This window comes from Sinohyriopsis cumingii, chromosome 4 (genome assembly GCF_028554795.1).
Source record: "Sinohyriopsis cumingii isolate HCF-2022 chromosome 4, ASM2855479v2, whole genome shotgun sequence".
Taxonomy (NCBI): Eukaryota; Metazoa; Mollusca; class Bivalvia; order Unionida; family Unionidae; genus Sinohyriopsis; species Sinohyriopsis cumingii.
In genome coordinates, this window is record NC_142964.1 from 27192109 (window position 1) to 27207035 (window position 14927).

Here is a 14927-nt window from a genome sequence, read left to right on the forward strand (position 1 = left end):
TTAACAAACATGTAAAATCATGAAAATAGTCAGGTATGAACAATCTCTACCCTCGAGTACGGACAAAAGTCAAGCAAAGTTTACATTCAAATCTTTCGTAACCCGATACACATGCATGGATTCCATTACCAATGCCTTTCATTTAATTTCGTCAGTTTTATGCCTTTTGTTTCGTGTGTTTGCTTTGTTATATTAAGCATTCGCTCTTGTCTCAGTTGCAGACAAGCAATTTTTAATAAGACCCCGTTTACTTCTTCGCATTACAGTAACTATATTAGAAATAGTTAGATGAGGAAATATCAGCTGGACGACAAAATAAAGACAAATGGTAATAACTGTTTTTGAAGGTTGCTGTCGATCATGTTACATCGTATATTACTCAAGCCATGTCTTATCTTTAGTTAGCTGGTTAATTCCGTGTCCGTTTTTAACGTGTTATACTCTGATGTTAGTGGCTAAATCCTGCTTTTTGTTGCGATGTCCTATCATTACGTTTTTGATTGAGCCCGTGCCTGTCTTTGAGAGTCTTACTCTTAAATTAGTGGATAAGCTCGTGCCTTTCCTTGACATCTTTTACCATTATATTAATGGTCAAGCCCGTGCCGTTCTTTGGCATATCTTACCATTATATTAACTGTTAAGCCCGTGCCTTTCCTTGGCATCTCTTAACATTGCATTAATGGTCAAGCCCGTGCCGTTCCTTGACATCTCTTACCATTACATTAATGGTCAAGCCCGTGCCGTTCTTTGGCATCTCTTACCATTACCTTAATGGTCATGCCCGTGCCGTTCTTTGGCATATCTTAACTTTAGAAATGATTGGTCAAGTCCAAGCCTTACTCTGACATGTATTTATACTTGTATAGAGAAATATTGTAACCGACGGCCTAGGCATATGGCATACGAATATATTGTAAGATAAAGTTGTGCGTACGAATTGAATATATTGCTTATTTTGGGGCGTGTCTAGTTTGGAAAGGAAAATTAGTATCACCACTTTGCTGCTTACCGTATAGTTCCATGGTTTGGCTGTCCTGACCCATGATGTTTGTAGCATCACATGTGTACATTCCAAAGTCATCCCTATCGATGAATATTATTCTTAAACTCAGGCATACCGTGTCGAATTCCTCCACGTATGATTCCAACTTGTGTTTGTATTTCCCTCTAATGACTTTCCCGTTAAATTTCCAAGATAACATTGGCTTTGGATAGGCAGTAGCTCTGCATTCCAAAATGGTCTCCTTGCCAACCGCTTGTCCGAGCCGTGTGTTCAAAAGTTTTACAACTGGAGGATCTGAATTTTCAAAAAAACAATCATGACTTGAATAGGCATTTTTCTCATCTCTATTTTGTCTCCTTCATTCTTAACGTATTGCGTTTAGCCTGTATGAGAGAAACGTTGAATGACAATTAGTTTTCACAGTCTACTATTATATTAAGGCCGTACATTCTTTCTGTAAAAGACAATATTTAATTTGCAAATGTGAAATGTTTTGTAACAATGGGTATAGTGCTATCGACATTGGCAGAGATGACCAGAAAGGCCTCTAAAAATACTTACATCGTACCCTGACCTCCATTTGGCGCGTGACAGCCGGCAGAACTCCATTGTAGGCCATACACGGGTACATCCCGCTTTCATATCGCTGAATGTTAGAGAGGGATAGGAGCTCTCCGACAACGTTTAACGCTGTAGGAAAATAAATGAAACGTGTCTGTTATGAAAATAATAATAACTATCTGTTTATTTAAAATTTTATCCCAGATTTGATAGGTAGAATTCATCTTCAGAAATGATATCGGAAAAGTTAAATGTTGAGAAATGACACCGGAAATTATATTTATAGAGATTTTATATCGGAAATGTTATATGCAGAGAAATTATACCGGAAATGGCAAATGTATAGAAATGATACAGGAAATGGTGCCTGTAAAAAAAAAATGATATCGGAAATGATTTATCTTAAGCAATTTAACCGGAAATCGTATCTGAAAAGAAATTATACCGGAAATATGTGTGTGTGTGTGTGTGTGTGTGTGTGTGTGTGTGATTTGGATTTTTAACGTTGCTTTAACAATTTTTCAGTCATATCGCTTCGATGTCTGCAGTGTGGCAGTTTATAGTGATATCTAGCACTGGGACATCATGCCACAGACATCTAGCATGATGTCCCACCCAGTCACATTATCCGACCAGTGAAATGGTATCTGTAGAGACATTATATTAATTTTTCCTGTATAATGACTGGTGGTAAATAATATTACACTTGTGAGCACATGTGCTATCTAATGTTGAATTTTTATCAATCGTAAAGGAGCGAGATTAAACAATAACTAGCTTACTTACGATCTTTACTCTCCCGGTTGTGAAGCGATCTTCTGAACCACGTGATATTTGGCTGAGGATTTCCGGTAGCTTTACATCTAAGCTGTACGTCATCTCCCTCGTCTACTTCCGTATCACCGCTTGACAGCGAGTTGATAATATACGCAGGCACTAAAAAATTAGTGACAGAAGGTGAAATATATCAATGAGTCAACAACAATGAGAACAGAGACAGTAAATATGCATAATCAATGAAAATCAATAAAAAAAGATACTAGTCGAACTTTGCAATAAAACGCTACGATTACAACTTATTGCACTAAAGCATATAGAGCGAATGTGCTTGATGTTATTCTCATTCGGAATACCTCGTATATTTCACTGAGTGGCAAAAAAGCCCTCTAACTATTATTTATTCTTAGTTCTTTATTATGCTAAATTAAGGTCATCAGTATAGACAGTGATTTTATTATTTTGCGCCTAAATTTATTGCACTGTTTGATTACGTCATGTTGTGAGCAGCACAACTGAGTATGGTGAAAAACAATGGCTGCTATGGGTCACAAGGCAATGTGTGACTTCACTGCATAGCACGCAAACTCGCATTATCTTAGTCAGCAAAACATACACTGCACAGCAAATACCAACGTTCCTCTGTTCAATATATACATTACGATGCACAATTCTAACATATAACTTGCCTGTCACGTGGTCAATTGCCATTAAACTTCCTGCAGTACCCAGATGTTCAAAAATAATAGGTTCGCATTGAAAAACTACCTGTGCTCTTATATCAGTATGTTCCAATCAAAACAAATGAACAAGGGCATGGCTATCTTAATTGTAATTTAAAAGCTCCCGTCAGCATCGTACATTGATAGGGGGATTTATGACCACGATAACATGTTCACCAATGTAATTTAAAGATTCCATACCAGTACTAACCTTCTTGTTCTTAGAATGTGGCCATGTTCTGTTGAGAAGCAAATTAAATTGTACACCCAGCATGACAGAAACAACACAAATAAAATGTGTCAGCTACAAACGATAGTATGGAAGAAAAAAAGAAGAAATCCGAACAAGTCGACCTAAATCTCGTGAAACTTAGTTGTACTGCGAATTGCAATTAAATTAAATAAATCATTATCCACAATCATGCATACAAAACAAGAGATACAGTCCAATTTAGTTATTCGCAGAAGCGATCTTCTGAACCAAGTGATATTTGGCTACCTTCTATGCCAAACGTTGTAATCTACAAGAAAAAAACTTCCACCTTTTCTTCTGTCGATAATTGCACATAAATGGTACAAACTGTCAGATTAATTTTTGTTCGCAATGTTACCAGTGCTTACCTAATACGTGCAAATGGATTCGCTTTATTTTCACAGGGCTCGTGTTTACTTGGCATGTGTACAACCCGCTGTCATTGTAACGGACGTTAACGATGTGAAGATTCCACTCGTTTTCGAAGGGTCGTTGGACGCTGATCCTCGGATCATCAATCACAATATCTTTCTCTGTGCTTATCAGGATTCGCCGTGGACTCATCCATATTATCTGAAAATCCAATCAAGTGCGCCCTATTATTACAAGTAACAGGTATCTGAGATGTCAGTGATCCGCGCTTGATGTAGATTTATGTATCTTGTTATTTGATTCTTGATAAAATAGGAAACAAAAGGATAATGTATTTGTATATGAAATATGTTGGAGCTCAAAAGTACGATTTAGGCAAAATGGTCTTGGCCCAGATAAACCAAACTACTGGTGTGCGTATCTAAATGGACATCAAAAAGCAGAAGGCCCAAATCTTGCGAAGTTTACACTTCGAACTCAAACAAATAAAACGCGTCGATAAACTTAAGGAGTTTAAAGGAGACCAGAAACCAATGGAAATATTGGATAATAATAAAGGTACTATAGCAGTAAACCTTATTCTGAAGTATCATCTGCGACCGAAATGCCAATATTAAAATATTGGCCTATCTTCTAGGAGCTGAATTTCCGTGACCTCGTATGCAAAATTTCCGCGCCTATTCGGTTACTTTCGGGATGTGACGTCATAGTAGCGACTCCAGCAGCCCAAGTGGGAGTTGCCAGAGTAAAAGACAATACCGTTTTGCGTTGCTTACGGGTGTAATAAAACATTAAGAAAAGCCAGTGGACAACATTTTTTTTTTTTTTCCGAAAGATAAAGGCATACTGAAAGAATGGATACATTATTACAGACGAGTCGATTTCAAAGCAACACCATACAGCCCTATGTGCTCGTTACATTTCTCAAAGAACTGTTACGAGAGGGATTCTGAAAAAATGGCAGCTCAAGGATACGCAAATGCTAGGCTTAGACAAAAAGTTGGCTCTGTTCCAGACATAACGTTGAATATTTTAAATCCTGGGAAAAGTGTTGAACGTGCGAGTTACGAAAATAGGCAGAAGGCCGAGTAAGTGACCACAAAACGCAACAATTAATTCACGGATCTTTTATCTACACCAGCAGTGCTAAAAATAAATCGGATAGCCCGACACGCTGGGTCCCTCTGGTTTTAGCTCCGGCCCATCCTGTATTCAAAATGAGGTGCCCGTCAGGCTTGTCGAAACAAAAATTGTTTGCCTGAGGAAACTTTGATCGCGCTGGTGAAATTAGTAAATGTATTTTCAAGATGTTGACATGCATGCCTTAACACGGCACAATCGAAATCAAATCACTACTGTCCAAGGTGAAATTTAGATTTGATTTTAATTAAATTGAGGCTTTGCCAAAAATAATATTCTAAACCTGTCGTGTTTCGAGAAAACACAATTTTCAGTAATCTTATAAAAATTACAAATTAAAAAAAAAAATCATTGTATACATGTAGTATGTATAAACGGTAATCTGTAATGATTGGAACTGATATAAAATTATTCCTTGGGCAGTTTAAATAACAGCGATTAAAAGAAAAGAGGTCAAAGTTTCACATTAAATGGCTGACAATAGAAACTGGGGGGGGGGGGACTACTGACCCAACCCCTTGCCCCAATGTGCGAGCGCCCATGGGACGTACCTTTTCTCCATGTGATACGCCTTATTATTCCCCCAGGACAAGCCCATTTTGCATATTCTGGTCAGCTCTGGCTAAATTGCAAAATAGCTAAAGTTTTGATTTAAGTACGCAAACAATAAAGCCGATGTGACCGTTCCGGTGGCCTAGTGGTTAGAGCGTCCGCCTCGGATGCGGGAGGTCGTGGGTTCGATCCCCGGCCGAGTCATACGAAAGACTTTAAAAATGGTACTAACAGCTGCCTCGCTTGGCGTTCAGCATTAAGAGGTTAGTGTTAGGACTGGTCGGCCTGGTGTCAGGATAATGTGACTGGGTGGGACATCATGCTACATGTCTGCGGCATGATGCCCCAGTGCAAGACATCACTATAAACTGCCACATTGCAGACATCGTAGCGATATGACTGAAAAATTGTTAAAGCTACGTTAAAAATCAAAATCACATCACATCACAATAAAGCCGATGTGACTGATGAACATACTCCATCCTTGCATTGATCTTGTGAAAAGGACTGCCCTTCGGACATACTTCAAAGAAACCCTGTTCGACAGTGTGTGTGTGTGTGTGTGTGTGTGTGTGTGTAAGCACCAGCAATTGATTGCCAAAATAAACGATGCCTATTTTGTTGTTACTTACGATGCCATGGACTTCAGGTTTAAATCATAATGCATGTAACACTGTTTGCTGAACAAAATATTTATTCAGAATTAGTTCTTTAGGGCCACATATACTGCATGGTATATTTTGTTTTATTCCTTTTAATTTAATTATGGTAATTAAACTTTACATATACGGTCGAGGAATGTCAGGTGTTAACTGGCCGAGTTTCTTTGGCGGAAATGGAGATGCGATTTTTGTTTGCAGAGAAAATTTCACAGTGATTATTCATTTAAGCTAATTGGTGACAATTGTATTCTTTTAATTTTGTTATACTATAGTACTGTTGTAGTTGTTTAAAAACATCTGAAATTTACTTGAATAATGTTTAATTTTCACGTTCTATTTACTGAAGAAGAAAAAAAAAGAAAAAAAAATGTTGTGTGATATTAATTATTTCGTCCAGTGCCGGATTTAGACGTGTGTGCGTGTGATTTGAATTTTTAACGTAGCTTTAACAATTTTTCAGTCATATCACTACGATGTCTGCAGTGTGGCAGCTTAGAGTGTGGATTGCATACGTTACATCTATTTATAAACGATTTGGGGTTGTTTTTTTCTTCTTCTGACAAATGAAAATTGACAGACATAATGTAATTATCGGGACTTCGCTGCGAAAAATTTAGAGATATTACGAGATCGGGATGTAGATGAGGAAATACCCCCAAAATCAGGAGGTTTTTCTCCCGGCTTGAGAGTTGACAGGTATGAACTGTCCGAGCTTGTGGAATTTCAGTCAGGGCTTGAGTTTATTTAAGTCACCTGCCCGGGGCCTGTGCCTAAAAAAATTCTTTTAACACTGACCAGTACAGTACATAAACTATTATATCAGACTGCAGATTCAAGTTTTGAATGTGCAACCCATATGTGGTCTCCTTCCGTCTGCCTCGCTCGCCAATGTTTATGTTTGTATTCGAGGACTGGCTAGTATTGCGTCACGGTACCACGTGATCTGTCGTCTCATTAAAACTCGGAAAAACTCGGCAATTTACGGAATCGTGGTATCTTTCATGCAATAAAATCACTACCCGCTTACGATATTTAATTTATAAACATGTCAGTCGAATTAAAATCTGTAGATAATTACATACGTAGAAGGAAAATTTTGATTTCTAGTCTCCTTTAAGGGGTGGGGCTTGGGGATACGGTGGGCAGGTAGGGATAATATGACACTTTTGGCTACTTCTCCAGTAATTCGAGGCACTTGTTCAGTCATTGAGATCTGGAGAAGGGGAAAAAAGGAAAGTAGTTCATTTATAAGGCCTCCAAAGACGAATATTTTAAAAACATAAATACATAAATTTGCAATGTCTTCGCTCTAGCGTTTATTTTGATGATATATCGAATTTATTATTTAACCCTTTTAATGTACAACATATACATTACAGTCGCTTATTAAGTCACATCAATTATGTCAATGGGAAGTAATTTCGAGAAAAAAACCCTGAACATTTCTTACGATGATAAAAGCATGGATTCTCAAGAAAGAGATACCGAAAACATGCATCGTTATTTAAAGTCATTTAATCAAATCACGAAAGCAAATTGAAGACACAGACGACTTGATGCCTATCGGAAACAATTTACAAGCTTTTCGTTTGTAAAACATTAACTAAAATGGAAATTGTTTGATTTTTAAACAAGATTTTTCTTTTTCATTTTGAATTACATATGGCAGGTACAATAACGAATACATATACAATATTTTCCAAAATCCAAACTTATTTTAAATGCCCAACATTTCCAGATATTAAAATATATTCTAAATAGCACGTACAGCATAGAGACAGTGTGTACAGCACAGAAATTGCATGTACAGTATAGAAACAGCATAGACAGCATATAAACATCATGTACATCATAGCAATGAAAATATCAACCTTAATAGCATGTATCGCATAGGCACAGCGAGTACCGCATATATATAATATGTACCCCATAGACACAGCATGTACATAATTACCATGAAAATATCAGTTTTAATATCATGTACCGCATATACACAGCATGTACCACATAGAAACAGCATGTACAGCATAGACACAACATGTACGGCAAAGACACATTATGTACCGCATAGACGCAACATGTACATCATTACCATGAAGATATCAATCTAAATAGCATGACCACATAGACACAGCATGTACCGCAAAGAAACAGCGTGTACCGCATAGACATTTCATGTACCGCATAGACACAGCATGTACAGCAGAGACACATCATGAACAGCATAGACACAACATGTACAGCAAACACAGCATGTACCGCATAGACAGCATGTACAGCATAGACACAGTATGTACATCATTACCATGAAACTATCAATCTAAAAGGTATGTACTGCATAGAAATAGAATGTACCGCATAGAACCAGCATGTACCGCATAGAAAAAGCATGTATCGCATAGACACAGTATGGACCACATATAAACAGCATATACAGCATGGAAACAGTATGAACAGCATAGACACAGCATGTATCGCATAGACACAGCCTGTACAACATAGACACAGATGCACAGCATGGAAACAGCATGAACAGCATAGTCACAGCATGTACATCATTACCATGAAAATATGTATCTAAAACGCATGTACCGCATAGAAATAGAATATATCGCATAGAACCAGCATGTACCGCATATACACTTCATGTACCGCATAGACACAGCATGTACCGCATAGAAACAGCATGTACATCATATATACAGCATGTACAGCATAGACACAGCATGTATCGCATAGACACATCATGTACTGCATTGACACAGCATGTACAACATGGAAACAGCATGAACAGCATAGATACATGTACAGCATAGACACAGCATGTACCACATAGACACAGCAAGTACCGCATAGACACAGCATGTACAGCATAGACACAGCATGTACATCATTATCATGAAAATATAAATCTAAATAGCATGTACAGCATATACACAGCATGAACCGCATAGACACAGCATATACCGCATAGACACTGTGTGTACCGCATAGAAACAGCATATACCGCATAGACACAGCATGTACCTCACAGAAACAGCATGTACATCATTACCATGAAAATATCAATTTAAATAACATTTACCGCATATAAACAGAATTTACATAGAAATAGCTTGTACAGCATATGCATAACATGTACAGAATAGAAATAAAAATGTCAATCTAAATAATATGAACAGCATAGAAATAAAAGTTTTAGTCCAAATAACAAGTACAGCATAGAAATGAAAATATCAGTCTTAAAACTTGTAAACGACCCAAAACATTTATAAGAAATAGAAGTGTGTGTGTGTGTGTGTGTGTGTGTGTGTGCGTGTGTGCGTACGTGTGTGATACATGTATGCAATGTTCAAATGCTAATTATCACTTATGACATCAAATTTGCTACATTTGTAATTTTTTTTAAAGCTATCTTCACTGACCTTTACAATTCTCGTATGTATTGCCATCCATCGCCGTAGGTAGCGTTGTGACGCCGTCCTAGTTTGCAGTGAAAGACCTAGTGTGATCTTGAGGTAAATGTTTGATTTTGTTTTCTTTGGTCTTTTGAGCCACAGCAAAACGAGTGTGTGTGTGTGCGATTTGGAATTTTAAGGTAGCTTTAACAATTTTTCAGTCATATCGCTTCGATGTCTGCAGTGTGGCAGTTTATAGTGATGTCTAGCACCGGGGCATCATGCCGCAGACATGTAGCATGAAGTCCCACCCAGTCACATTATCCTGACACCGTGCCGACCAGTCCTAACACTAACCTCTTAATGCTGAGCGCCAAGGGAGGTAGCTGTTAGTACCATTTTTGTAAATATTTGGTATGATTCGGCCGAGGATTGGAACCCACGACCTCCCGCATCCGAGGCGGATGCTCTAACCACTAGGCCACCGGAGTGGTTGCAAAACGAGTGTGTTAATTAGTACCCATGCATTTAGACAAAAGAGCGTTGTATATGGACTCTCCGCGGTAGCTGACTTGTGTTAATCCTACCGTAGGATTCGAACACACGTTTGTTTTGGTCACCAGTCTGGCACTTCATATCTGTTCTACATTCCTGCACTCACGAATCCAAACGGCGGTTATGGTGGGGATGGGGTGCTAGTAGATTAATGTTGACCAAAGTTTATTTAATTCAGAATCTAGGAAATTACGTGAGAACTTGAAATAAGTCACTACAAGTTATTCATCGCATACTCGTTGGTCGTTGAAATTTGTGTCATTATTCCTCGAATTAAAGATTCAAACAGGAAAAATTAATAACTGCCATGTGAAATATTTTATAATTTCTTGAATTGTGCTTCGTTACCGTCGATGTTTGCCAATAGGAAAGCCAGAATTCCATTTGGTACAATAATCGAAAGACTTGTTTGCAATATCAATGGAACAAATTACACCCATGATTGGTACAGTAATTTAATTTCGGTAATATCGAATTCTAGTGCTAGAAATAGAGGGGACTCTTTCATCACTGACTAGTTTTGTGGACACAGACTAGGAACTGCTTGGATGTCATTGTACCATTACGAGCAAAAAAGTCCTTTGGGAAATTAACTCGCAAAATTCTGTCTCTTATTAGCGCACAAGGCAAGCGCACCAACGTCTTGGTTAAACCTCACATAAACAAAAATCCAAATGAATTTTTTTTCACATACGTTTCTTAATCAAATCCTTTGGAACATTTATAAGAATACTATATCTTTAGTTTTGTTGTAATCAAGTTTGATATTGTCTTGAAATTAAGTTTTTGATACGACAATGATGTACATGACCCAACTGGTAGGAAATGGGGAAAATACAATTTTGGTCCATGCTTTGGAGTCCAACTGTTGAATTGTACATTATCTGAAATCAAGAACCAAAGAGATTGATTTGCTCAAGTTACTCAGCATAATTCAACCTTCAAGTGCTTGCGTGTTGTTTTTAAGTTACTGCGTTTTGTACTAGAAACTTGCACAGACAGATTATGCAAAGACTTTGATGAAATCGTTCAGTGTTTGATACAAGCTACCTGCGGACAAAGAAGTGAAATTTACTAAAGTCATATAGTTTCATAATGCTAAATTCATTTCTGCACATATCTGAAAAATATACTATTTGTCTTCTCCGAAACTACAACGTGGTTTTTATTTTATGTATATCGAGTCATGAATTAATCGTTGAAACCAATTGATATGGAAATTATATATTACATATATATATATATATTACATATATATATATATATATATATATATATATATATATATATATATATATATATATATATATATATATATATATATGAAAACATATATACTGATAGAGAGGCATAGACAAAGACAGATAGAGACAGATATAAAAAAGACCCATTAGAGTCACAAGTTGTTTCAATCTTCAGAATCGAATCCATGGCTCGAGTAACAGCACCTATTATCTAACTGAATCCACTCTGATCCACACGACCATGCTCTGATCCACATGACCATGCTCTGATCCACACGACCATGCCCTGATCGAGACGACCATGCCCTGATCCACACGACCATACTCTGACCCACACGACCATGCTCTGATCCACACGACCATGCTCTGATCCATACAACCATACATTAATCGCCAAAACAGGATGGGAAAAGGTTGGAGGTGAGCAACTCACTCGCTAGACTTGCGAAATGTTATATTGATTGCACACGGAAGTCAATATGATTTATGAAATAATTAAATGCCAAGCTGGAGAGTTTTTGTTGTCTGACATCAATGCTTTTTCTTTTTTACATACATACATACATACATACATACATACATACATACATACATACATGCGTACGTACGTACTACTATTACTACTACTACAAAGAAGAAGAAGAAGAAGAAGAAGAAGAAGAATTTCAATCAGAGCATCAACTAAGTTTAGGTAACAAAACCTTTGCTATTCTCTTTATACATTATACATGATCAGACTTATCCTTTTTTGCATTCGCATTACATTGCACGTGCGTTTTATGACAGATCCCCGACGCTATGTCAAGTTGTAAGTGCTCATGAAGGTTTAATGATACAGTGGTACGTTGTTTGCAGGGATGTCACACTATGATGTCACACTATTATGTCACACTATAATGTCACACTATGATGTCACACTATGATGTCACACTATGATCAAGATATGAATGAAGTGGTCGAATGACATTTTATTTATCATGCAAGTGCCTAGTAACAAAGGTTTATATTCAGGTGAAATTATAACATGAATGGTACCTGACACGAAATATATTGTAAGTGATCCAAGATGTAATTAATGGACAAATTCTCTTCATCTGAGTTGATGGAATTTAAATCACTGCTGATGGTAACAAATTTTCGGCATTTCAAATCAATCAGCACGAATTAACGTGATACAAATTCCGATTTCTGACGATATTTTGCATGCTGTTTCCCACGTCCATATATTCCAGGCCCATTTACAATTCTGTTTCCAAAGTCCGTGTATTCCAGGCCCAGTTAATATTATATTTCCAACTTCTTTATATTTCAATCCCAGTTATCATTATATTTCCAATTAGTCCAGGCCTATTTACTATCCAGTTCCCAACGTCCAATTATTACAGGCCTAGTTAATATTATATTTCCAATTATTCCAGACCTACTTACTATCCTGTTCCCAACGTATAATTATTCCAGGACTAGATAATATTATATTTCCAATTATTCAAGGCCTACTTACTATCCTGTTCCCAACGTCCAATTATTCAAGGCCCAGTTAATATTATATTTCCAATTAGTCCAGGCCTACTTACTATCCTGTTCCCAACGTCCAACTATTCCAGGACCAGATAATATTATATTTCCAACGTCCGTACATTGTATGACTTAAGGCTAAATTATTTCGAACGTCCATATATTCCAGGCTCACATTTTGTTCTATTTCCTTTATCCATGCATTCCAGGCCCACTTAATATTCTATTTCCAACATCCACGTATTCCAAGCCGAGGTAGTATTCTATTTCCAACGTCCATACATTCCAGGCCCACTTACTATATTCTTTCCATCGTCCATATTTCCCAGACCAAGTTACTTTTTGATTTTCAACGTACATACATTCCAGGCCCAGTTACTATTCCATGTCTTACGTCCATATCAGACCCAATTCCTATTATGTTTCCAGCATCCATACATGATCACTGATTACTTATTGGTATTGACTACTATCCTTTGCTAATACAATCAGCTGAATTTATATTTCAGGACCTTGTTTGGACACTAGATGATTTTTAGTTTAAATTTCGTTGATTTGTCATCTTCGTTTATATTGAAGTAAAGCCTTCTGTAAATTTGTGTAGAGAAGGAAGCCCGAGTCTGATATTTTATCTTAATTTTACTTCGCCGTTTTAAATTGAATGAATTACCTTTCTTCCAGATGTAAATGATCACATTCCTGATATACTTTCATATGTCCGACTTATTTCGCTAGTATCTATTCAGTTCACATGGCAGGTCGGATTTTATATCACTGCAATCATTCAGCTGCGCCCTCACATCCTTTGAGAACAAACCTTTGTTCTTGCAGGAGTTTACGAATTAGGAACTCTGCCTTTAGCAAATGATCCACGGCATGAATTTTAAAATGTACGGTTTAGAAATTAAAATATAATCGTAAATTGTCATGAATGCACAAAATAGCAATACGTATGACATGATTTTTCACGCATGTAATTTACCGTCCCGAGAGGCCCGGTTTCTTTTACTCTCTCAATGGACCAATTTATGTGCTTCACACCTCCGACGGATCTTTCTCTAACCTGAACTCTCGTCAAAGGAGAATTTGCTGTCTATACCACTTAGAAACATCTATTTAATAGCTCACTGACCACTCGGCACCAACGGGTATCTCAGGTGGTCTCCATTTTCTCATGAGGACCCCAGTTTTATTAAGAAGAACCAATAGGTACTTATAACACTTCCGTTTAGCCAAAAGCCCTCTCAAATAAACAGGAGATATCAGGATCTTGTTCCATTTCGACGACAAGTGATTGTCGTGTGTCACCCTGATTAGAATAAAGAGAATGACTAATAAAAGGAGACTGTGATCAGTACCTTTTGACTGATCCATACCAGTAGTAAAAGTGACCTCATCAAATTGCTGGCATACGAATGGGTCAGCAAAAGAAATAATTTTCTGATAAAGATCATTCTCAAGAGCTTTCATGCCATAGCTCTAGTAACTGCACAAATTGGGCATAAATCAGGGATTTCTTTTTCAATATGATCGACGTTCTGATCCAAACATGGCTTGCCAGTTACAAGTGGATTAACCACATCCTTATCTCCAGTTTTGTCATTGCCTAGTAATAAATGAATACCATCGACGGATAAAGACTTACTATTCTGACTGTCACGGGTCCTAAGACTAAGTCTGATGGAAAATTTACACAGTTGAGACGAACATTAACAAAGCCGCACTCTACCTCCTGAATAAGAACACTTTCATTGGAAGAAGATTTCTTAGTAAAAGGCAAAGTACTTGATATTTAAAAACTGAGAAGCTCCTGTGTCCCTTAAATTTTACAGAACCTTTCTACATGAATGGTTCATAATTCTCTCATAATAAAATCAGACTGGGGTTTGTTTGACCAAAAAAAATATTGCATTCAATACATGACCGTAACCTTGACCTCTTAGAATATGAGAATTTGGAATAGATATGCCTTGGTTCTGCTCCTTAGTTTTCAGTCTGTAAAAATCAGAAATAACGTACCCTTTGTTCTTGCAATAGGGACACGTAGGGAGAGAGGGATTTCTGAACAGTCTGGTCAAAAACTTGATTTCTAAAAGCTATTGCAGTTGAGATTAAGATGTACTATTATGAGACCGAATTTACTAATTAACTGCTGAGTGGAAGATTTACTAAC

The 14927-nt window shown here is 37.2% G+C and overlaps 1 protein-coding gene across 3 annotated transcripts in view; it reads right to left on the bottom strand.

Moving 5' to 3' along the window:
* LOC149800854 (lachesin-like) overlaps positions 1 to 14927 on the bottom strand; it is a 175029-nt gene that overhangs the window by 13887 nt on the left and 146215 nt on the right. For all 3 annotated transcript variants that reach the window (XM_089954226.1, XM_089954224.1, XM_089954225.1), the window contains exons 3-6: positions 3685 to 3889; positions 2351 to 2500; positions 1565 to 1693; positions 1010 to 1297 (exon numbers count right to left, since the gene is read on the bottom strand). In XM_089954226.1, coding sequence (XP_089810352.1) covers positions 1010 to 1297; positions 1565 to 1693; positions 2351 to 2500; positions 3685 to 3889 — 772 coding nt within the window. The remainder of the gene's footprint in view (positions 1 to 1009; positions 1298 to 1564; positions 1694 to 2350; positions 2501 to 3684; positions 3890 to 14927) is intronic.